Raw genomic sequence first — 25,246 nt, forward strand, 5'->3', positions numbered from 1 at the left:
TACACACACTGGCACTTACACTCGATCACTTCACTGTTTTTAGCACTATTTTTTTTTTTTTTTTTAAGTTGGTACGAGCCCGGCCACGCTCGCACCCGTGAGGTTCTCCGCCGCATCCCTGCGATCAAATTAACCCCTCCGTTTGACACTGGCTCTATCACTCAGTCTTACAAACACTGGCACTAACACTCAGTCACCTCCCGCAAGGGCTTTCTCTCTTCCTATCGGTGACCTGGAGCGTGCCCTTTCCCAGGGGGCCCTTCGGAGAGGTTCCGGTAGCGGCGGATGTTCAGGTTCCGGCCGCGGCGCCGGATGCTCGGTGTGGCTGCACTTGTAGCAGGCCATCACTTGTTCCGCGTCGTGAAGCAATAAGCCTGCCTGTTGCAGCAACTCGAAATTTTCCTTCCTCAGCAGCTTGGTCACTTTAAACGTATTAATCTAGAATATTCATAAAACATGTTCTGTTCGCTACTATTAGGTGACTGAAGACGGTGTTTTCGGAAATCATGAATAAATGGCAGATATCCACTATAACATGCTTTATTTGCTTAAATAAGAAGCATAATCGAGGTTTTTCGAGGATCCCTTGGAATCATGGATGCATGGCTGAAATGCAATAAAAAAACAGTCTTTTCATGTTGTAAGTACTTACGACATGAAAATGCGAAAAAAAATTTTTGAAAACCGTGGAGACTAGCTTATATCATTGTTCATTAACTTGTCAATAATATAAAGGGTTATATGCGTTTAAATGGCCGTTTTGTCCATTAATTAAACGTATTCATCCAGAATATTGATAAAACAGGCTCTATTCGCAACTATTAGGTGACTGAAGACGGTGTTTTCGGAAATCATGAAGTAATGGCAGATATCCACTATAACATGCTTTGCATCTGCTACTATAAGAAGCATAACCGAGGTTTTCCTCAGATCTTTTTGATTCGTGGATGGCCAAAATACACTTAAAAAACAGTATTTTTAACACGTGCGTGCACGATGGCAGGTCCTTGTACACGAACGGTTTCTTCGATGAGTAGCGTGAAGCTGGCACTGGCTTGATTTCCCTGAAGAGCTGTCGAAGCTTTCGTACGAAGGTGGATTTCTCAGTGATGGGTGTACGAGGTACACAGAAATCGCCTGGGATACGCAGTGTCGTGCCGTAGATCATTTCGGCTGGAGAGGCTTGGAGCTTGTCCTTGTAGGTGTTGCATAGACCGAGCATCACCATGGGTAGGGCATCGGTCCAGGGCTGTGTAGAGCACTTGAGAACGGCTTTTAGCGTGCTATGAAAGCGCTCGACCATCCCGTTGCTGATTGGATGGTACGAGGTGGTCTTGATGTGCTGGATGCTGAATAGTTTCGCAAGCTCTTGGAATAATTCCGATTCGAATTGGGCTCCGCGATCGGAAGTTATGAAGTCCGGAGCTCCGTAGGCGCTGATCCATTGGAACAAGGCTTGAGCAACTGTGTTTGCTACCATGTTTGGTAATGGGATTACCATTGGCCAGCGTGAAAAGCGATCTACTATCGTGAGGCAATAGTGTTTGTTGTCGACAGACGGTAATTTAATGAGATCGATGTGTATGCGCGAATCGACAATCCGGCTCGGTGAAAAGACCAAATTTTGATTTTTTGTGTCGACTAACTTTCAACGTTTGGCATGCTGTACGGCCCAGGCAGAGACTTGTTTTCGCATGCCTGGCCAGACGTACTTCTCAGCTACAGCGCGTGCGGTCGTCCTTATGTCTGGGTGGGAGAGATTATGCAGCACCTCGATAAGCTTGGCGACGAAGTCGTTCTGGTAAATATGGGTCACACCAAACGTCGAAATCGTTCAAGACGATGCTTTGAAGATCCAAGCTGCTGTTCTGGAGATTGCGTAGCTCATCATCGTTGGCTTGTGCTTCTGCGATGGAGCTCGGCGTAAGCACGTTGGGCATCGAAATCGTTAAGACTTCAACGTTCAAGATCTGAGCGTCTTGGTGTCTCAGAAAGGTCTCGTTGGTGTTGCAGACCTCGTTGTCCTGTTCTGTGTCTTCCGAGGGCTCGGTTCGCGATAGTGTATCAGCGACGACGTTGTCTTCTCCTCGGGTATGTTTCAGAGTAGTGTTGAATCTGCTAATGAATTCAAGGCTTCGTACCTCATGGCGTGGCGAGGCTTTGTCCGAGCGTTGCTGTGCTGCGTACACGAGTGGTCGGTGATCGGTCCACGTGGTGAAAGTCCTGCCTTCGAGAATGCGTTCGAAATGCTTGATCGACGCGCTGACGGCGAGAAGCTCGCGGTCGTACGTGCTGTACTTGCGTTGAGTGGAATCAAGCTTCCGAGAGAAAAATCCAAGAGGACGCCACGAGCCGTTAGGCTCCTTCTGCTTCAGGGCAGCGCCGATTGCGATGTTCACAACTGGATTTTTCAGTAGAGCGCACTGTACGATTTAGTAATACGTTACCGCCACCTGACTATAGAGCGTATTACTAAATCGTTCAGTGCGCTCTACTGAAAAATCCAGTAGTGGCTACTGAGTCGGTGCGTCGCCCAGATGGCAAAGAGAATTCATAAAGAAATCTTTAAGAATTCGCAGGTATTCTTAAGAATTCGAAAAGTGATCATATTATGTTCAAAAGTATTCTTTAAGAATTCTTTAAGGGTTCTAGTTATGACCGCCAATAGAATTCTATTTGAATTCTTATAGTATTCTAAGGTATTCATAAAGTATTCTTAAAGTATTCACGATGAATTCCCAAGTATTCAGAAAATTTCACTCGTGTTTTTATTTATTTCTTAGGTAAAGTCGGTTAGACGTCAGATTGGAAACACAGTAGTGCAGGTATGACGTACCGTGAAATCAGTGTGCAAGCTGCAACAGTTAATCCCCAAAATGTGATAGCACGCAATGTTGTGAAAATGTCACCTTTTTGTCATCTTTCATAGTGTTGTCATCCCGGTTGAAAGTAACCCGTAAACTATCATAGAAAACGACATAATTTCTCGACACTCTATCAGGGAAAAAATATTTCTGTCAGAACTCTCATGCGATTTTATAGTATTTATCCAATGATCATTGTTATTCAAGCTCTTATCATACCCATACTACAAAAATCGTATCAGATTTTATCAAATTTCAGGAGTATTCGATTTTATTGGTATAGACAGACACATTATTATATGGATTATATACATTCACACATATCGATTCATTAAATCGTAAGGAATATGGTATTTCTGAAAGAAATTTAATTGAACTTTATGATAATTCTATGATGTTATTTTGTACAGTAACCTCAATGGTTAAACTGGTAAATATTCTATTATAAATTATATGATTTCACCATTATCATATTGTTTTCAGTGTAATTTGCATGTTTAGGATCTTATAAGTAATCGGAGGTGCAAATACACATATCGAAGACTATTAATAAACCGACCTACAGGTTTTTATGTGGTTAATGCCGAACTCTTTGACAGGAAATAACATTAAATAACCATTTAATAAATACTTAGTCTGAATGATATTCCAACTGTTATCTATATCAGTATTTATAAGGAAACTCAGTTTAGCTGATGGACGTGCATATTTGTAGTGAATAGTAAATATCTATTTCAGACAATTACATCCAAAATGGAGTAAATATTTCATTAACTCCAAAATGCACTACATTTAAGTATATAGTCTCTATGAAAAGTATAAGTTTCTATGAAAATATCGTAGAATAATCTATATTGGAATCAATGGGTTTCGTCTATATAAAAGACAATGCAGTTATCACTTTTTTTCTGAATTTTACGATCGAATTGAAAGAGATTTTATGCGAAGTATACAAACTAAATAAATAGGGGAAATAAATAATTGATTTATGGTTTAATTTTATTATAACCATGCATTGGTTTATATTATTATAATGATGCATCAGGTGTGAATATCAACTCGGTGACGACTTTCACCGAAGATGAAAAAAGTATTAACACAATTTTGAATTACTGTATGGTAGACTTTTTAATTCGATATAGCACTTGGAAATATTTGAATACAAACATTTTGTCTTATACTATTAAGAGCGATTGATTCTTGTTTTTGTTCGGGGTTTCCTGTTGAGGTAGGCTAGTAAGTCAACTATAATAACAGGAACCCAACGTGATTTCTCTTTCGCCCTTTCATTATCATATTGAAGAGTTTGAACCAGGTAATTGGTGAGTTGGTCTGCAAAAAAAATAGAAATAATGAATCATTAAAAATATGTTCCAGGGTAGATATTCTGAAGGTTTATTATTCTCTAAAATATAAGTTTTCTTACCGTTCACTGCTTGCACTCTTTGAAAATCAATCGGATTTTGGCATCTTCTGCCAAAAATGCGTCGCTCCCAATAATTTGTACCGCCGTTAATTTAAGTGTATTATTGTTATTTAAATTTTCTTCCGGTAATGTCAGGTACTCGGTTGAAACTGGTTTTTCTTCTTCGTTCTTCAGCGACAACCCAATTTGGTTGGCATCGGCTCCATATTGTAACAGAAGAATCAACATTTCTTCATTGACGTTATCGCTGGCGAATAAAAAGCGAAGGAATTGAAAACTTTTTAAGTTGGGACGCCCTGTATAAAAAAAATCAAAAACATTATCAAAAATTTATAGATATAGTCATACCAGTTAAAAAATAAATTAAAGGTGCAACCTAATTTTAATAGTTGTTTGATTTCTTATTTGTAATTTTTCAGTTGGCCAAACTACATTGTATTGTATTACAATTGCAATAGTCCAATCATCATCAATTGCAACTGTTGCAATAGTCCAATACCAGCTTCGTAATGTTCGAAAAAATTTCTTTGTTTATTTCTTTATAAATATCTACTTAAAAGCTACCTCTGAATCCGAATTCGCATTTCTTATGAAGAAATCTATCAAGTCCGCAATGTAGATTTCTAAAAATCATTAGACACGTATTTTTTTGTTTTTCAATTAATCAATTATTAACGGAGGTATGATCAGTTAAAAATGAGCGTGACGTCACAATCATAATACTCCTCCTGTTATATTTACTATGATTGTGACGTCATGCTTGTTGTTTTAAATGTTATATCTCTGTTAATAAGTAATTAATTGAAAAACGAAAAAATACGTATCCAATGATTTTCAGAAATCTACATTGCAGACCTAATAGATTTTTTCATAAGAAATGCGAATTGCATGTGGCCGAGACAAAAATTTGTAAAAAAGCAATGTTATTACGATAGCCGCTCTGATAAATTTTTCCTAATATTTCCAACAGCTTTGAAAAGTGTTAATAAATTTTAAATTATAAATACCCAAAAGTAGCGGTGCATTCTTTGTAGTTATTCACGATGAAATATGATATGACAACACTTGTATACTTGAATTTTGGTAGCATTGAGTTGGATTGAATATTTGTTTAAGCTCATGATAATATTACGTGACAGGTTTTGATACAAACTGTTATACGAACTTGCTTGTATAGTTTTTATCTAATTTTACATAAATTCAGTTTCAAGGTGCTTTGATAAAGTGATGATTCATAAAACTAATTTTTCATGTGTAAATTTCATGAAATCACCATGCAAGAAGTTTTTGTCAAATTACTTCAATGTATATGCTAGAAAGTTCATGTAATATAACTTGAAAAGATAAAAATTTCAAAGTCATAAAATTTTTTCAAGTATTGTACAATTATACTTTCTCAATACTTTGTTATACTCACGAAAGATTTTATATGACATTTTTATTCAATTATGACATCATAAAAATTGCAAAAAACTGAATGCGGAACCCATATTATTTTCATTGCAAAGATTATTAAATTCTTATGCAAGATAATTGGCGTTTAAATATTCAGCAGAAATTGCATTGTCTGCTGAAATTAACAGTGGCTCTTCTGCTGCAATTTTTCTTACATACTGCAACTTTACATCAGATTTGCATATAATTGTAAAAGATTTTGCTACCAGGGTAGTGCGAGCTGTATTTTAACAAAAAAATCAATTTTTTTGTCAGTCCAACAGATATAAAAATAAGCTTTTTTCGTGCTCTCTCACAGATACTTAAAATGAAATTCATACGTTCGAGTTTTAATGATTATTAAGTGTTTTTATATTATTATTTGATTGTCAAAGATAAATGAGAACAATATTATGGCAAATGGTACTACTTAATAGAAATAATTATTATTTAAGAATGATTCGTACAGCGAGATAATCGAGTTGATCAACACCTATTTCCTCTGTGATGGGCTCGAAAATGGGTTTTGAACCGGGCGTCTGAGGATAACATATTATTAACGAATATTGACATATTCGTTAATTATATATTAAATTATCAATAAATGTATTGTTTCGTTTCAGTTTGATAAAACAAGATGTTCACGCCGAATAAAATTTCACGAACGTATCACGAATCGAATGCATTTCGGCTCTTAGCAACGTATAATGTTTGTCTGTATCCATCATAATTCGCGTGTAGGCGTACATCGCACAGTAAAGCTCGCCGATTAGTCGATAATGACAATCCAGCTGAACTGCGAACTTTTCCGTGACTGCCCAGCTGAATTGGTTTAATAGTATCGCGATAATGACGAGCGCGAGTGAAATACTAGAGGAATCGTTTAAACACATTGGTACGATCGTGAGGCACAAGCAACTGCAATATTTCATTTTAAGATTTTCAATAAAAAAATAATCGAACGTGGAGATTGAGTAACTCTACTTATTTTTGTTCGTCGTGAGCAGGCTTGGCAGATTGGCAGGCCAAAGAATGGGAAATTCACGAGACTGCCAACAACAAGAAAAACGAATCGTTCGATTTGCGCTACGAGTCAAAGTCTACGATTTTACAAACCAATATTCAAACGGTATGGAACAATCACTTGAACAATCACAAACTGTCCGATAGGTAATGTATTTAAAGTTTTTCTTTTCCATTTTAAATTCGTCATCAACACTTAAATTAAATTTCTTCAATAGAGTCACGGAACTATCTCGCTGGCGCGGTAACTTCGAATCGGTACTCGACGCATTGAGCAAAGAAATCGACTTGTTAATCGAGGAGAGAGCCGACACGGAAAAGGAGCTGGAACTGCTGGACCACCCGCTGCAAATCGCGAATCGCTGCATCGGCAAGAGAAACAATCGCACCAGCTCGGAAATCACCTACGACGACGTCGACGTGCAACTGAGAGCAGAAGTTGATTTGATCGAAGCCAAGAGGAAATTGTTCACTGCCGAGTGCGTAATGAGGATAATTTTTCAATTTTAAAATCATACCAATAAAATTTACGGTTGACGTTGAATTTATCGATGAAGCATCAAAACAGCCTGGGACAAACTAAATCGTCTGGAAGAGATGAAAGCTAGAATCATCGAGGAGATTCGTGATAAATCCGAAGCCACGGGCATCGACTCGGAAAATTTGGAGCTCTCGCGGATATTTCCCAATTTCACTTACAAACCCTACGCTCTCAGCATTCCAGAAGAGTAAGTGGAGCGCGATTGTTTCGTGCATCACGATAAAATATTTTTGTTTCGCATAATAATATTTGTGCGCTATCGCAGTGCCGTGTCGTACGAGAGTTGGCTCGAGCACTCGCGTCACACGCAGCAGCTGGCCGAGCAGGAGATGAGCGACACTTACAGCCTGCGCGAGTCCATGCGCGTCGACAAGGACACGGCCAAGCGCGAGCTCGTCTTCCAGCAGGACGCCACGGATTACGCGCTGCGTCGTCGGGCCTTCGCCACGCGCAAAGCTCGCAACGAGCTCGACTGGCAGAAGCTCAAGATTCGGCGCGAGGCCGAGAGTCTGCGGCTGCAGATCGTCGATCTCGAGACCGCCCTTAGAGCCAAGGCCGACGACCTCAAGTGCTGCGAGACGAGGCTGGAGAATCGCACGTACAGGCCGCGCTACGAGCTCTGTCAGGACGAGCCCGAGTTCGGACTGAAGGACGAGCTGGTGAAGCTTCGCGAGAGCATGGCCAAGCTCGAGGAAAAAATCAACTACGCCAAGTGAGTGTCGATCGTTGATGTGTGGCTGTATTTATTCTACTGGAAAATAGACTCATTTAAACTACTTTTGTTTTAGATCGATTCACAATGATTTGGAAAAAATTCTCGAACGCATCGATCAAGATTTGGAAAATAAGCAGCACGCCTTGACCACCGACGTCATGTGTCTGGATATGCGCTCGACTTTGTTGACGAGGGACGAGAATAAGGGGCAAAACGAGACTGATCGCAATATCATTTTGACTGATCTTAGCAAAGAAATTTCGTTGGAAACGAAAAAAGCATACACAACTTAATTTTTATCACTTATTTATAATAAATCATTATAAATATACAAATCAACGTAAAACATAGTTAAAATTCATAAAATCGCGTATAAAAATTGTATAACTAAATGTTTCGTTTTTTTATGTCGATATATAAAAATACAGATTGAAATATTATACAAATTTCGTAATTCATTGCTATATACATGATACTTAAAATTCCAATGTTATCGATTCAGGATTAGCTTTTACTAAATTAAATTCACTAGTAAAATCTTCCACAAGAGCTGGTTCTAAATTTTGAATAGCCCTTTCATAAATGTTTGATACTCTGTCTTCATCTCCATACTTGAGTTCAAACTTAACATATTCTATCCAAACATCTTTACTTTTTTTTCCAAATTGCAAAGTGATCATCTCATAGGGCTTGCGAGCATTTTGCAAAGATATGTTGCACTGAAGTAGTTCAAGAGATGCCATTTTCTTGTGAAGCTCCAAACAAGGAAAGGGCTGTAAGACTAATTGATCATAAACAGAGCGAGCTTTTTCAATATCTGAAACAAGTCATTGTTTATAATTAAATTTTAAAAAATTGAGAGATAAAAAAGTACTCTTAACAATAAATATAATATACCATCGTTTAAGACAATCCATTCAATGTAAACTGGTTTTATATAATTACTAATTTCGGGAATACTTTTGAGTCCTTCTTGGAAAAATGATGGCAATTCTTCTGGATTTGTGATTTGAATATGCAGGAATCTCAATTGCCACAGAGGAACTGCGTCTTTTCCTAAAATTGCTACAGCCTGAAATAAATGTTATTTATAATATTTGACATTTATTTTTTTTTCAATGATAAAAAAAGTAATGTTTACCATATTAAATTTTTCTAGAGCAAATTCTTTTTGTTCTATGTTAAGAAGGTAATTAATATATCTCTTCCAAAGATCAATACTTTTAGGCAGAGTTTCTATGGACATTTGTAGAACCTCCAGCACTTTGCGCTGCCCTTCTTCATCTTGACTTGTATTAGCTGTTATCAAATCAATCTAAAGAATATTGAATCATTTGGCTTTTAATTTTATTAACTATAACATAATCTTTATTCAAATAATAAATGCTTACCCAAACTACATAATATTTTTCTTCTAGCTCACCAGCTGTATGTCCTTGATTTAAGGCATTTTTCAATAATTTACGTTTGAAATTTGGTAGTGTTCCACCCTGATTGATTTCAATCAAGCAATCAAGAAATAACGACCACATTTCTTTTGTTTTTATTTTTTTAACTGCTGTTAAATAAACTTCATAACAGTTTAATATTCTATCTCTCAAGGACTGATCAGTAGTATCTACTTCCATTACAGAGTCATTTTCATTAAGTGATGGTTGAGCTAAGCCATTTAATTCTCTCCTAGCCATTAAATCCCACATTGCTGGCTCATGAGGGAATCCTTTTACTAAATCTCTGTTGAGGATTTTTTAGTTAAAAAAACAAATTATTTAATAGGTAAAAAATATTGTGACAAATATTTCAGTACCTTATGATTCTCATTTGTAAGTCTTTCATTTTTTTATGATTATGTACTTGAGTTAGGTTCAATAAATCAATCATGAAATTTATGTTTTTGACCTTTTTACAAGCTTGTTCATAAACAAGAATAACCTTTTTTAAATCTAATCTTTTTTCCATTTTATCTGTTACAATATCATCAGATATATCTATGACAGTCTCACATTCCTTTAATTTGGATAGAGCATCAGATAATTCCAATCTATGGTAGCATAAATATTATATTTGAAATTAAAGATTTGAAAAGTTTGAATTAAAATAGCAATATAAAATGTTATATATACTCATAAAGATAAGTATGAAGCATTTGAGATTCTGGATGGTGATGTAATCCTTTTATAAGATATTCTCTTCCAGTCTTGTAATCATTATTTTCTTGTACTTCCCACTTTGCTGCTGTTAGCCAGCACTTTGGTTTATCTTGATGAATCCCAAGCATTCTCCCTAAAATTTTGTTTACACATTTATGAAATTTTACACTTTTACAAAATGCTATGTACGCAGTCCAAAAGCGTATGTCATCTGAGAATCTCTCTAAAGCTTCTTTGTACAAATGGTTAATTTTATTAGCTATGGCAAGTTCGATGTCAGATTTTTTTTGTTTAGTTTTGTTTTTCTGTTAATGTTTTGAAAATGGAAATTAATGAAATGTAATGAATTGATGAAATAAAAGATCACGAATAAGTTTTACCTCTCTTCGTTGTTTTACAAGTTTCATTATATCTATCAAATAATGTATATAGCGTAAATAGTCCTCTTTGTTTTTTGTATGACGTTGAAGTCTGCTTTCATTGTCTTTCATTTTTACTGTAATTGTTCTATATAAAAAAAAAACAAATAGTTTCAAAATCAAGCATAAAAACATATTATTTTGTTTGTAGATTGAAAAAAGAAATTTTTAAAATAACTTTTATGCAGAGTAAAAAAGCAGTTGACAGTACCTCAATTCATTTTCTTCAAGTATTTTCAAATTTTTCATTTGGTCAAGCAAAGAACGCACGCTTTCCACATTTTCTGTTACTAATTCAGTCATTGTTGATTAAATATATCACTTATATTATACTTTATCAAGAAACCCTGTTTAAACCTATAACAACATGCATCCGGCGTTTAGCGATGCAACTCAACCGAGAATCAATATACCACGCATTATATCTGTCAGAATTGTGTTTGAGACTGAAATTCTCGAGATTCAGAACTACACGGCCCGGGCCTCCGGCCTCTGCAGACTGACACACCAAGAGAGACGCGTTGTATCTCTGTTTTCAATTTTCATGGGTTCGTTTTGGCTGAAAAATTTCGCAGTCACCAACAGCGAGTAGCGACATGCGCACTGTAAACATCAGGATCGCCAATCGCCATCTTAGCCGTGTTACGAGTTAATTGCAGTGCACGTCTCGACTCGAGTCAGTACGAGTTCAGTCGAATTCATTAAATCATCAGTTCTAATGAAAAATAATACACAGTGAATGTGTATACTTGCCTTCACTCGGTCGCCTAGTGTTTGTCAAACTCGATTGTTGACTGAACACAAGAATTTGATCAATAATACAAATTTGGCGTTGGTTATTGCTGTGGAGGAGAATTTAGCGAATGTCGTTAAAAATGTCGTTCAACAAACCAAAGCGCAATATTCGGCGACGGAATTTCGACGAGGAGGAAGAAAACGAAAACAAATCAACATCCCAAGTAGAGGAGCAATCAAGTCATCTGAAGAAAGACAAGAAGGAAAAGAAACGTGAAAAGCCAAAACAAACGCTCCTTAGTTTTGGTGAAGAACTTGAAGAGGGTAAGCAAGTTCTCTTTGATCAATTTACACTGTCCAAGATTTTTGTTCCTTTGCATATTTACTTATTGCTAAATAATAATAATCTTTCTTAAGAAATTTGCATTTATTAAACAATTTCATGTTATATCAGATATGTAACAGTTAAGTTCTACTTGCTAATCAGTTATCAAAAATATAAACTGAATATTTTTATTTTGTTGGAAAGGCATCTTCCAGAGTTGATTATTCATTTAATGTGTACTTAAATTATGATTTATATTTTGAATTTTTTAGCCGATGATGGAGAGGTGTTCAAAGTAAAGAAATCATCTAGAAGCAGAAGACTAATGAAGCAACTTGATCTAGAGCGGAAGAAAAAGAAAGGTGAAGACAAAATGAAAATGGATAGTGACTCGTCAAACATGTCTAATAATCAGGAAAAAGATTTAGAAATAAAAACAGATGATCTAGTAGTAAGCTATCTCTATGAAGTTTTTATTTACAATAAGCAAATCTGTTTTGTTTTCCATTTATAAAAAAATGCCAATGCTGTGCAGTTACAATTTACAATAACTTTGGCTTTTTTTACTGCAATTTTTAAAATCTCTTAATACAAATAGATTCTACTTGTTAACTTCAAATATTAATGAAATGTAATTTTGTTTTAACAGGTAAAAGTAAAAAATTCTGGACCTTTGATTCTAAATGGTAGAGAGGCTCTTACAGCTGGTAAAAATGACTATTCGGATGAAGATGAAGTTCCTGAAAGAAGCCATAGATTTCAAAGTAAAACAGATAGAGCAGATAATATGAAATTTTTCCTTCAAAGTAAGATTATCTGAAATTATTTAATAATTTTCATTGCAATGAAATATTTTTTTTAATTTGTGAACATTTTTTTGAACTATTTTTCTCCCTAGGTGGGTGTATACCTGATGCTGCTATGATTCATGCAGCTAGAAAAAAAAGACAAAAAGCCAGAGAATTAGGTCAGGATTTCATTCCAGTAGAAGAACCAAGGTCTGTGAAATGGATTTTAAAAATTACAGTTTTAAAAGATTTATAAATAAGTTCTAATATTGATTTTAGTGAGGACACTACAGGAAAAGGATCTAGATTAATTCGGGAAGAAGATAATGATCGCAGTGATGATGAGGAGGAAAGAATAAATATGACTGTTAACACTGATGAACTACATAAAAAAATGCGTAGGCAGGCAATTCTTGATTCTCAAGCATCACCAGAAAAATGTATAATATCAATTGTTTAATAATGAATTATTGAGTTGAAAAGAGTTTTTAATGTTACTAAATTTGATGTATTTTACAGTGTCTGATCAAGAAAGTGCTCCAGAAGAAGATGAGTGGGAAAAACAACAAATTAGAAAGGGTGTAACTAGTTCAATGGTATAATCATATTTCATTCTCTTTGAAATATTCAAGTTCTCAATCTAAAAAAATGTGTATATTTATAGATGTCAGCTGTCCAAGAATCTGTCGCTATGCAATACAATTCTTCAGTAGGATATAGTCATGGATTAGAAACAGGAATGAAGATGATGGGAAATATACCAGCAGCTCCACCACCACCAATTATTCAAGCCCCTGATCCTTCCCAAACTGTTCCTGTTTCTGCTGAAGATGTTTTAAAAAAGATGCGTGAAAGGTATACAGATTGTCACTGACGAATAATTTTAATAAAAAATATGAAATTTTAAAAGTGCTTTTAAAATTTTTTAAAAATATTTTAACTTTCGTTTCTAACTTGATTGATGCTTCTAATATCTCATAATAATATTTACTTGTGATTCATAGAATTAACAGCTAATTTTAAATTACAGAATCGAACATCTAAAAGAAGAACACAGAAGACACGAGATTAATTGTGAAGAAGTGGAACAGGAGCAAATTTTGTGCAAGAAAGAATTGATTGATGCAGAAACTCAGGGACCAGAGTGGGAGGCTCGCTACAAATTTTACCAAGAGTTGCGTGGGTATGTCACTGACTTGGTAGAGTGTCTTAATGAGAAGGTGGGTTTTTTTATATACTAGGAAAAAGTGATTTTACTCAACAATAACAAATTTCTTTCCAAGGGATAATCATTAAATAAAAATGATAAAAATGTAAAATTATTTCTGAAAGTTTGGTTTTTTGAATGAAAAATGTTTAGTACTCTTGAGAGTCTAAATATTTAGTTCAATCAACATTTTTTATTTTTTATTTAGCACAATAATTGAATATTATGCATATTTGCATATTGTAAGTGATTGGGTAGAGAAGGATTTATTATCAAAATATTATAGGAAGATTTAAAAACTCTTTCTTGTGAAAAAAATCCCACCATTGCTATATTTAATATAGAGACTAAGAAAAGTTGCCTACATAATAAAAACAAATTGGGTTTTAAATCAAATCGTTTATTTTATAATTACTAGAGATTCATTATTTATACTGAATCGATGTTGAGGTGCATTAAATTTAATTCAAATTAATTTGAAGTACAGGAATTAATTTTTATAAGTATGAATGAAGACAACAATTTTGATTGGTCATGAGAGTTAGTTTAAACTGAACTTTCAACTACGCAATGTCTAACAATTTTTTTTCTTTTCCAAAAATTTTTATTAGCTGCCTATCATTTCTGCATTGGAGTCCCGCTGGCTAGATTTGTACGCTGAACGGTCAAACTTACTCATCGAAAGACGTCGCCAAGATACAAGAGATCAAGCAGAAGAAATTACCAATGCTGCAAGTCAGTCATTTTTATCTGAAATCATAATTATTTCTCGAAACACGATCAAATATATACCATTATAATTGATGATCTTTTTGAATTTTAACTGTTCTCTTGGTGGATTATTCTATAAATTGATTTTTTTCTGCAGGGGGTTTCACTGGTAGAAGAGGACTGGAAGACGATGCTCGAATGCGCCGAGCAACGGAAAGGGAAGGCAGAAGAGCTCGCAGACGAAGAGCACGAGAGCTCCAATCTCTTCCGCAGAGACATGTTGACGGTATGTCAAGCGACGATGAAGTCACGGAACAACAGAATCTATCTTTCAGACAAACCAAGGGTTAGTATTTTTTTTCACGATAATAATTCATTCAAAATGTGGAATGTAACATTTAAAATAATAATGAATACTTATACTTTCAGAAAAAATTGAAGAGGAAATACACGAAGTCTTTATTGATGCAGAAGATGACTTTTGTACTGTAAAAGGTATTTTAGCGAAGCTTGAAAACTGGAAGGAAAAATACATAGATTCTTATAAAGAAGCTTACGTATCTCTGTGCATTCCTAAAATGGTCTCTCCTATTATACGTCTAAGCTTAATTACGTGGAATCCGCTCATAGTAAGTCATCTAGTATAGCATAAAAATTAAAAAAAAATTAGTTGCATAAACTTCAGTGATCATTCATTTTTTTTTAGGAAAGCACGGATTTTGAAAAAACCAAATGGTATAGTTCTCTACTATTTTACACAATGAAATCTAATGTTTCCGAAGAAGCGCTGCAAGCAGATCCAGACATACGATTGGTTCCATCAACTATCGAGAAAATCGTCATTCCCAAATTAACAAGTAAGAAAATTTAATCAGAGAATATTATTAAACTAATCTTTAAAAGTGGCTAGTGATGATTAATTTAAAAAATTTATTTTCATCAGCGATTGTTCAAAAGATCTGGGATCCTTTGTCAACGACGCAAACGCTACGATTGATAGGACTTATAAATCGATTTATGAAGGACTACCCAACATTGAATAAAAGTAGTAAACAATTAACTGCATTGTTTGCCATGGTTATGGAGAAAATGGAAGATGCAATTGACAATGATGTTTTCATTCCAATATTTCCTAAGCAGTGAGTACTGTTATTTTTGGTATCAATACATTTACATTTTATTTAGTTTTATTAAAACAACATTTCGACTAAATATTTTAGAACAATGGAACCTAAACATCCGTATTTCCAACGTCAATTCCACATGGCTATGAAGCTTCTGAGAAATTTCCTCAGTTGGCAAGGTCTAATTGAAGATGATTTGTTAAAAAACATCGCATTAACATGTTTGTTGAATCGATATCTACTCGCTGGATTGCGAATCAACACGTCAGTTGATGCCATGAACAAAGCATATATGGTAACAAATAAGTGTATTTTGACTCTCTAATTTTTTTAAAAAAGAGTATCCTTATATACTCAAAACATTTTTTTTTTCAGATTATGATGATGTTACCAAGAGCATGGCTGCAAGGTAAATCAATGGACTCATTGAAGATGTTCGCATCGGTAGTTAAACAAATTAGCGAAGATTTGGATCAAGCAAATCCAGCACACAAGTAAGAATCATCCATCTACTTCAGACATACATTTTTTTTGTTTATCGTAACATAATCGTGTTTGTTTACAGCGAGGCGTGGGAGTATTCCAAGGCAATCTTGAAAGTGATAAAAGTTTAAAGAGAAATGTTATGAAAGCGCCAAGTGATTCTCTTTTACAAACTGACTCGAATATTATATAGACTACAAACAAATTAATGAAATTGTTAATTTTGCATTGATAAACGGCTACGTTTTGATAAATTTAAGATTTGTAAAAGCATCATTAACTTTATTTTTTTTGTAGATAACTACTTGTAATTGAACGATGTAAATATAATAACATTACTATAAATAATAAACAAAGTCAAAAAGAGCCTAATAATACAATAAAATCGTAATTTTATTAAATTTAAATTGTCGCTCTGAGCGCGGCGATAGACGACGATGACGCCAGTTCGTTACAATAGTTGCGAGCGCGCGATACACAAAGCCGGCCACTATGAGACTCAAAGCTCGGCTTCATAATGTAATACATGAGGCTGCTGCGCTTGTGTATACATATACGAACGCATACATTTTCTGATTGAGTAAGGGGGTCATAAGTCAGTGAGCTTATCTTAATCCTCGCCTTTCGTCGCAACATGTAAGCCTCTTCGGACGCATATTAAAACAATCATTTGTCGGGGGCCGATCATCGTCATCGTCATATCATCGCGTTCATTTCGCGCAGGCACATAGGGCCCTATAAATAGCCCCGTGCTCATAAGCTTTTACGTTTTCTCCGAAATTCTATCGCCGCCGCCGCCGCGTACAAAACGTAAAGTCAATGTCTTATCTCCTCTCTTTCGCTCTTCTTCTGCTTCCACTTAATAATTTTTTTTTCTTCTCATATTCCTCGTCGTTTATTATAAGTATGTGTATGTGCGCCCGATGTCGAACGGCTGGTCTCGCGGCGAGGATTTAGTCGACCGTCCGTTTTCTTGCTGCGCGCATTGCGACGCTATTCACTTTGCCGTTGTTATTACCGATCTCGTAATTTTGCTCAAAAAATCGATCGCAGAGAAGGAAGTCGCGCGCGCGGGTGCTACGTGCGCTCTCGTCGAGTACGGGCTTGTGTCGACGAAAAACCAAAATACCAAAGGTAATAAGGGTTTTTTTCAAAAAACCGAACGAAGCTCGGAACAGAGCCGACGAGGAGGAGAGGTCGAAGGGAACGAGCACTCGAGTGAACAAATAAAAAAGTAAAATAAAAATAAAGTAAAAAGATCGGCCTCGTCGAGGTCATCGCAAAACTACGTGACCTCCGTGTTTATACACGATCCGGCGACACATCATGAGGCGTCTTGGCGGTGAGTTCATCTCGACAGATACACACGACGCGACGATCCGCATACGCTATACATAATACGTCTTTTCGACGATAATATAATATTACGAAATTGGTGTTTGCTGTAAACACGAGAGTTGCCCGGACGAGCGAGTTTTTTTGCTCCACGCTCTTTTTTTCGCCTTTTTCATTATTATTTTTTTTTATTTTTTTATGGTCAGCGCGAGAAACTGCTGCTGTTGCTCCTCCATTCCGCTGGAATCAGCGCGCAACACGCGCCGCGCGTCGAATATTTTTGTATTCGAATCGCTTTTTATATCTTTGTTTCTCGGTTTTTGCTTTATTTATTTATTTTCGACTCGTTTATCCGTCGCGTCACGTGGCCACGGCGTAAAGCGCAGACTTCAAAACAGAAATCCTAAAACGACAGCTATATAATATCACGCCGAATTCACTGCCATCATAACACAGCCTATCACCGATGCGACAACCCGATGCGAAAATGCCAATTCGCGAGCTCGAGGGGTGTCCGGTTGCGGCTGCTCGTCTTGGCCACCTGCTGCCTCGTCAGCCTCCCAGGCAGCGCGGAGGGTCTGTTCGAGGCCGGCAAAGAGTACGTCTACGATTACGAGGCCGTCTCGAGCACGGGCGTGCTTCTTCCCTCGAAGGCTCAGTCGTCCTGGGGCTTCGCCGGCTCGCTGCGCATCCGCGTCGATAGTCCGGGAGACGCCCTGATGCGCCTCGAGTCGCTGAGGCTGCAGGTGGCCAACGGGCCCGACGAGCTCAGCGACGACATGGACGCCGGCGCACCGCTCCAGGGACCGGCCCTGGACGAGATGGCCAGGCCCTTCAGGGTGCAGTACCGGCACGGCAAACTGGAGAACTTCAGCGTCGAGGCGAGCGAGGCCGTCTGGGCGACCAACATCAAGCGCAGCATCGCCGGCGTCCTCCAGCTGGATCTGCCGAATCTCGAGAGCCAAGTGGCTTTTCACTCGACCGAGGTAACGTATGCCGTAACGAACGAGGTTTTATGTCGAATGTGATATAACTAAAAATTAACAGACGAATCACTACGGGCGCTGCACGATGGAGTACGTGGTGACGATCGAGTCCGGCGAGTCGGAGACGCGCGTCATCCGCAAGTCCGTGGATCCGCGCACCTGCCAGGGCCACGGCCAGCGCCACTGGACCAATGTGCCCAACATGCCGTGCCCCAACACCGAGCAGAATCCCGTGATGAAGGCCAGCGAGCGCTTCTACGAGATCTCGACCGCTCTGAATAGCAGCATACTGATCAGGGTCAACGCCACCGGCGAGATCTACGTGCAACCGTTTCAGAGCCTCGGCGAGGCCCACTTCCTGATTACCAAGTAGGCTTGTAGTTTCTTTTTCTGACGCATAACGATCGTTTGAATGAATTCTGTGTTGTGGCCAACAGTCAGAGAATGAAGCTGATCTCCGTGTTGGGCATCGCTGAACAGGCGCCGAGCCTCGGTAGCAGCAATAACACCAATAGCAGCAACGTCGAGACGGATAATCTGCACGAGAAGCACATACAGCACGAGCTGCCCGGCGACGACTTGACCCAAGGCCGTGGCGTCCCCGACAAGGAAGCCATCTTCAAGACCGTGAGTAAAATATAAAAAAATATCTCAAAATCTATGCGCAACTACTTTCTCGAATCGCGAACCCTAGATCAGCGCACTGCTCGATCGGCTCAGTCAGCGGCTCGAGACGCCGGGCCTGGACACGGAGGTGCGCAATCTGCACAACACCACCATCTCCGTCCTGCTGTACTACATGGGCCAGCTGACGCGGCCGGATCTGCGCGCGGCCTACAGCAACATCTCCGGGACGAGCTACAAGGAGGAGACGGTGCGCAACATGTTCCTGGAGGCGCTGCCCCAGGTCGGCACCACCGAGTCGGCCCTGTTCGTGCTCGAGCTCATACGCTCGCAGTCCGTCTCGGACATCACGGCCATCCAGCTGCTCACCCATCTGCCCTTCCACGTGCGCAAGCCCGACGTCCAGCTGCTGCTCGGTCTGCAGCCGCTGCTCAATCTCAACGCCAAGATCGCGCCGGAGGTGCAGCACACCGGCATACTGACCTTCGGCACCCTGGTCTACAAGACCTGCCTCAAGTACTGCCCCTACGAGATGCTCGACGACTACGTCAAGCTCTACCTGGACAAGTTCACGGGCAGCCAGGACTACGAGAAGAAGATGGTCTGGCTCGAGGGCCTGTCCAACATACAGCTCGGCCGCGTGGTCGAGTTCCTCGAGCCCATCGCCAGCGGCATGAACGCCGAGTCGAGGCATCTGCGTGTGCTGGCCGCCTGGGCCTCGCTGCCCACCGCGCCCCTCAGGCCCGACGTCATCTATCCGCTCTACTGGCCGATCCTGGTGAATCGCACGGAGCACCTGGAGATGCGGGTGGCTGCGCTCACCCTCCTGCTCATCTCCAATCCGACGGCCAACAGGATCGCCTCGATCTACTGGTATCTCAAGGGCGAGCCCAATCGCCACCTCTACCATTACTTCTACACGACCCTCAAGTCCATGGAGAGGAGTCACTTTCCCTGCTTCGTTAGACTGTGAGTAATCGATTGCACTAATTGCGCTACGTAATTGATCTACAATTGACGTAAATCGATGATTCCGCAATTAATCAAGCTCCGGAGTGGCGGCGCAATTCTCGCGACTGCTGAAGAAACCGACGGGCCACCAGCACATACTCACGGGCAATTATCTGTTCGATTACAAGGACTCGAGACGTCACTTCGGTGCCGTGATCAACGGCATCATAATCGCCAATCCCCTCACCAACATACCTCAAGTGGCCTACGTCACGCTAAAGAATCACGGCTCCGGCAAGGACCTCAATCACGTTTCCGTAATGATACGCATATCAATTAATAGCTCAATTAAGATGCTTCTATACCAATTTTATATTATGACGAAATGAAATATAGCTGTACATCAAAGCCGAGGGACTGCTGCACGCCATCTCGACGAATCTCAACGACCTGAGCATGTCGACCCGGGTCGAGGATCTGCTGAAGAAGTTCAAATTCAATCACCAGAGCACCACACCGGTCCACGTGGAGATAGTCGCGCGCGTCCAGCAGAAGGCCGTGCTCTGCCTCCATCTCAATCAATCGAACCTCGTCGACGCATTCAAATGTAAGCGATATACAATCGCATTGATTTAATCAATCAATTAGAAACATTAACTGCGACGTCGATCCTTTAGACATATCGAGCTTGCAAGACAGCACGTACCACGTGTACAAGAACATCGAGTTCCACGTGAACCAGCAGAACATCCACGTGCCGCTGACCGTGGACGCGGTGCAGGTGACGGATCTCGGCACCAACGTGCGCATCGCCGCCATGGCCACGTCGCTCTTCTCGATGCGCGGCAACTTCACCCACGTGCCGAACGGCCGCAACAATCACTTCATACTGCGCACCTCGATCCACGGCACCGAGAGCATCGAGAATTACAATCCGCTGGCGGACATCTGGCACGCGGGCATCAGGTCGCAGTCGATACACGGCTATCTGCCCGTCAACGTCACCTTCGGCCTGCAGGACAAGCTCTTCGTGTCGTACATGACGCCCGAGCACAAGTTGAAGGCGGGCCTGACGGCCCACGTGAAGACCGTGACGAGCGTCCGGGGCTACAAGGTGCGTGACAAGCTGCGGGCCGTCTGCAGGCCCGGCGAGTCGCGGCATCCCTGTCCCGAGCTGCACACGGTCAAGCGCTTCCCCGACAAGGAGACGACGTCGAGCAGTTTGCTGGAGCTGCAGGCTCCCGAGCTGGGCGGTGTGATCGGGGTCAAGGTGTTCGACTGCGAGACCAGTCGCACCCACAACGAGGAGCAGTACATCGCCGACGTTCTCGGCAGCCACCAGAGCAACAGCCAGATCTGGCCGCTGCTGGAGTCGCTGCTGCTCTCGCTGCACTTCTTCGACTATCTGTCGTACGTGCCGCCGATGGGCAGCTGCGGCCTCGAGATGTACATCGAGCCGCTGACCAATCAGTCCTCGGAGGTGCGCTTCGAGTACGCCAAGACGGACAAGTACCACACGCTGGCTCTTACCAGGCGAGGAATCGGGCCCCTGCAGGCCCAGACAGTCCACCAGCAGTGGAACCTGGCGCTGGCCTACGACGTCACCAGCTGGCTCTCGGACTCGTTCAAGGTCAAGGCCACGCGGAGCGCGCCCGGCGAGCAGGTCTTCAAGATCTGCCTGGAGATCAGCCGCGACACGCCCTGGGACTGGGACTTTTTGAGCGTCAAGCCGAGCGAGCCGGCCAGCCTCAAGGCCAATCTGCTCTGGGGCATGGCCGAGCAGGCCAAGGGCAAGTGCGCGGGCTCCTCCCTCACCCTCGATCTCGTCGGCGAAGTGACCAGCGATCAGATCGAGGAGAGCCGCAACGACGTCTGGCCCTACAACGAGTGCAGACGCCAGTCGGCCAACAAGACCTTCGTACCCTACACCGAGGCCTGCTACGAGGCCTCCAGAGAGATGTCGACCCTCAAGAAGTACAAGATAACCATCACACACGAAAATGTTAGCCAGGGCCCACGCGATTTGTAACGAGCGCTACGATGATCGGTATCATCCGTAATCGTGCTTTGCCGATTTTGTTTCAGCTGCCGACGCTCATTCTCAAAGCGGAGAGAAAATTGCGGGCCTTGCTCGAGCTCCTCGGTAGCAGCTACTACCGACCGAGTGGCAGTAGCGCTGGCGGTATTACAGGCACGGACAAGGGCCTGTCGATAGCGGTGACCTTCGCCAAGGATCTCCATAGCGGACCGCAGCTCTACGTCAACGGCGATCGGGTCTACTCGCAATTCAACAGCGACACGGTTAACAACTTCCTGATCAGGAGCCGACTGCACAAGTACATGGACAGCGTATTTTTGCAATCGTTTTTCAGTGAGTGATTCGCGAGATCGACTCTTTATACTAAAAAAAAACAAATCATCCCTTTTTTTTCAACTAAAAAAGTATTGTTTACGCGTCAGGTACGTGCGTCTTGAATCCCAGCTCGATCCGATCGTCGTCCAACACCACGCACGCCTTCGCAAAGAACTCGGAGAAGCTCGTGCTGGCCCGATGCGACGACAACAATCCGAGATTCGCGTTGCGCGCGACCAACAAGGGCGACTTCGTCGAGCTGAGCTTCGACGACGAGGCCGACCGAATTATTTTGAGCTCCAACGGCGAGGCCGCCGTCATACACAACTACTCGAACCCCGTGCCGCTGACCAGAAATTTCGAGTTTTCGTACATAGGTTCGAAATGGTAAGTACTCGATTGTATAGTTCGCGATTGCTCGTTGCCCGTGATATCGGCAAAATTTTTTCTTTTATAGGGCAAGAATGGACAAACAGGTCGTCGATCTTGTGGTAGCTGAAATATTACTCTTTGTGCATTGGTCGAGAGAGCAAGTACTTTTATTTTATCCTAATTACATTCAAGAATTTGTCTGTGGGTATTGTACTTTACAAGATGCCAACGTCAGTGACCTTTACGAAAGGTTTTAAACGATAAACTATCCTTCAATATCAATACATTATGTAAAGAGCATTAGGCATTCTTCTTAAAATATAAACTTACTTAAACTGTTAAAATAATTATCATAATATTAAGAAATATTACTCCGACTTATTTTGTTAAAAAATGTGTAGTAGACGTATGATTTTGTAATTGTTTAAAAATTTAAAAATTATAATAAAACATCTCCAAATAATTTATCAAAAATTCAACCTAACTTTTTAATTTTGATAAACTCATGTATTTACAATATTTATTCAGATTTTTTAACATTGCACAACTCTGCTAAATTATACTTTTTATAAAAGAAATATTTTGGTGCAATGGAAATGGCACACACACCTTTTAGCACTGAGATAACAACAGCAATTTCAGGATCTTTCAAGTTTGCCTTGTTTCCAGGATTCTTTGAATTTATAAGTTTTGCTAGTTCTTCTATAACATCTTCTCTGTGTAAATTATTATTTCTGTGACGACTGTAAAACATAATAAGACTATGTATCTTTGGAAAAAGTTAAATGTGCAATAAAACAGTTAATCTTACCTAAATACAATGCAGAATGTTTTTGGTTCTTTAACAAAGTATTGATCAAATAATGAATCAGCTTTATTTTTTAAATCATCCAAATAAGCCTTACAAACTCTTTGTACAGGTAACATTCTTAAAATATATCTGGATTTTTGTTGTTTAGTTTTATAAATATCTTCAATGATAGCCATTGATACTTTTAAAGGGTCACGAAGTGATGTGGCTTTGATGAATACAACATTAGGTACTCCTGTATCTACAGCCTAAATCAAAGTATTGATTTTATTACATAAAGTACAATGATAATTAATTCATTTTTTTTTAAATAACTCACAGAAAGTCTCTTTTCTTGTGTTGCCTCACTTCTCAATTCTTTAATTTCATCTTGTAGTTGAGTTGCAAAATCTAGTTCCTTATTCTCTTCTTCTTCGTCGCTAGAATCATCACTTGCTATTTTCTCTACTTTGGTACTAGTTTTTTTTTCATCAACCACTTTTTCTGATTCATCAGCTACTGTTTCATTTTTCTCTAGACTAGTTTCTATTTTGCTTTCTTTTTCAGATTTATCGACGGCTGCTTTTTCTTCCACTGTGCTATCTTTTTCAGATCCATCAGTGATAGCTTTTTGTTCTTCAGCAGTAGTATTGACATCATTATCTTTTTCAAATTCATCGGCAGCAGCTTCTTTTTCATTTGGACTAGTTTCTATCTCTCCATCTTTCTCAAGTTTATTGATTACTGTTTCTGTATCTTGTTTTGTATTTTCTTTTTCTTTGTCATGTTTTGCCTACAAAAGTATAAAATTGTTTAATGTTAACATTTGCACTGAATACATAAATTAAGAAGAAATTCAAAAGTATCTTACCTCTTGTGTTTTATAATCAGAAGCATCTGCATACTCATTAAGTAAGCTGTAGGTATCACGAATACATTCTCTCTCTTTAAAGTTGCATGTGCAAAGAAAACCTGTCATCCCAATTTCTAATGTGGGACTTTTCCATTTTTTCATGGGACCTCCTTTATTGTAAAAATTACCTTTTCTTTTCTTGTTTTCACTCATATTGATGATTTACTATTATTTAGAAAAAACACGACAACACCTGTAAAGTCAACACAATTTGAGGTTAAAACCTTTTATTTTTTACTGAGAAAAAATACGTTGAGTTTAAAATCGATGATTTTAAACTTGAATCGAACTCACTCAAGTAAAATCTACTCGTCTTTATCTTCGGCGATAACGACGGTTCACAAACAAATAAGATCTGTACACAACTGCAATATTGATGTTTAGCTACACAGTAAACAATCACACATACTGACGATAAGTGCCGGTCCGGAACATCAAATCCGCTCAGTTCTAAGTAGGTCAAGGTCACGCGGAATATGTTATGGTGAATTTTTGAAAAGATGATTTGGAGTTTTCAATCACTAAACCGCGCTGATGTAAAAAAAAGTTTATGTAGCAATTATTTTTTAACTAATTTCAAAAGTCTATAGTGTGATTTTTTTAGTATTAAAAAATAACGAAAAATAAATTTATTACATTTACAAAAGCTTTCAAACGAATTTTCTCAAGACTTTGTGGCATTTTACATAGATCATTTAAATTTGAGCGCCCATTTGACTTTATCACTATACCCAACGTAACGTCACGAAAGGACCGTTAAAAAGCTCTCCCAAAATCTCAAAAAAATTCATCACTGCGTCGCAATTATAAAGACGAAAATATTTCAGGCGCTTTCGGTAGAGCTAAAAATAATCAGGCGAGTTTTCCTGATAAAAACAAAATTTTCGAGCAACGTGCCAACTGCAATCAGCTGTTCGAACAATACATGTACCAGCTGCACATTGCAGCAGTATACAATATATCTTTACCGAGCGTGC

At 39.4% G+C, this 25,246-nt stretch overlaps 5 protein-coding genes across 5 annotated transcripts; 3 read left to right on the top strand and 2 right to left on the bottom strand.

Moving 5' to 3' along the window:
- Positions 1-6,201: 6,201 nt before the first annotated feature.
- LOC106652414 (tektin-2-like) lies at positions 6,202-8,367 on the top strand. Its single transcript, XM_014371340.2, has 6 exons — positions 6,202-6,619; positions 6,732-6,894; positions 6,966-7,226; positions 7,305-7,475; positions 7,554-8,000; positions 8,077-8,367. Exons 1-6 carry the CDS (start codon positions 6,574-6,576, stop codon positions 8,294-8,296), a joined length of 1,308 nt encoding a protein of 435 aa, XP_014226826.1. The 5' UTR covers positions 6,202-6,573; the 3' UTR covers positions 8,297-8,367.
- Positions 8,368-8,376: 9 nt separating this feature from the next.
- On the bottom strand, positions 8,377-11,432 carry LOC106652468 (U3 small nucleolar RNA-associated protein 6 homolog). The gene is made up of 8 exons (XM_014371446.2): positions 10,784-11,432; positions 10,534-10,660; positions 10,127-10,458; positions 9,811-10,044; positions 9,395-9,737; positions 9,145-9,318; positions 8,901-9,075; positions 8,377-8,820 (listed from the first exon to the last, which is right to left on the bottom strand). The coding sequence occupies exons 1-8, from the start codon at positions 10,873-10,875 to the stop codon at positions 8,480-8,482; spliced, it is 1,818 nt and encodes a 605-aa protein (XP_014226932.1). The 5' UTR covers positions 10,876-11,432; the 3' UTR covers positions 8,377-8,479.
- Positions 11,433-11,435: 3 nt separating this feature from the next.
- Positions 11,436-16,330, top strand: LOC106652467 (PAX3- and PAX7-binding protein 1). Its single transcript, XM_014371445.1, has 16 exons — positions 11,436-11,631; positions 11,905-12,083; positions 12,282-12,438; positions 12,531-12,630; positions 12,700-12,860; positions 12,940-13,016; positions 13,085-13,275; positions 13,451-13,640; positions 14,239-14,362; positions 14,496-14,684; positions 14,768-14,967; positions 15,045-15,195; positions 15,282-15,477; positions 15,559-15,757; positions 15,838-15,956; positions 16,028-16,330. The coding sequence occupies exons 1-16, from the start codon at positions 11,436-11,438 to the stop codon at positions 16,074-16,076; spliced, it is 2,478 nt and encodes an 825-aa protein (XP_014226931.1). The 3' UTR covers positions 16,077-16,330.
- A 261-nt stretch (positions 16,331-16,591) lies between these two features.
- Positions 16,592-22,945, top strand: LOC106652574. The gene is made up of 11 exons (XM_014371601.2): positions 16,592-17,287; positions 17,737-18,266; positions 18,328-18,635; positions 18,704-18,893; positions 18,961-19,859; positions 19,939-20,158; positions 20,238-20,448; positions 20,519-21,843; positions 21,927-22,212; positions 22,302-22,581; positions 22,652-22,945. Exons 1-11 carry the CDS (start codon positions 17,272-17,274, stop codon positions 22,821-22,823), a joined length of 4,437 nt encoding a protein of 1,478 aa, XP_014227087.1. The 5' UTR covers positions 16,592-17,271; the 3' UTR covers positions 22,824-22,945.
- Positions 22,946-23,086: 141 nt separating this feature from the next.
- Positions 23,087-25,193, bottom strand: LOC106652579 (THUMP domain-containing protein 1 homolog). The gene is made up of 6 exons (XM_014371608.2): positions 25,001-25,193; positions 24,564-24,800; positions 24,228-24,462; positions 23,697-24,149; positions 23,378-23,625; positions 23,087-23,309 (listed from the first exon to the last, which is right to left on the bottom strand). Exons 3-6 carry the CDS (start codon positions 24,420-24,422, stop codon positions 23,087-23,089), a joined length of 1,119 nt encoding a protein of 372 aa, XP_014227094.1. The 5' UTR covers positions 24,423-24,462; positions 24,564-24,800; positions 25,001-25,193.
- Positions 25,194-25,246: the final 53 nt, after the last annotated feature.

The sequence above is a fragment of the Trichogramma pretiosum genome, unplaced genomic scaffold (genome assembly GCF_000599845.2).
Source record: "Trichogramma pretiosum strain Unisexual culture from Peru unplaced genomic scaffold, Tpre_2.0 scaffold26, whole genome shotgun sequence".
NCBI classification, from domain to species: domain Eukaryota; kingdom Metazoa; phylum Arthropoda; class Insecta; order Hymenoptera; family Trichogrammatidae; genus Trichogramma; species Trichogramma pretiosum.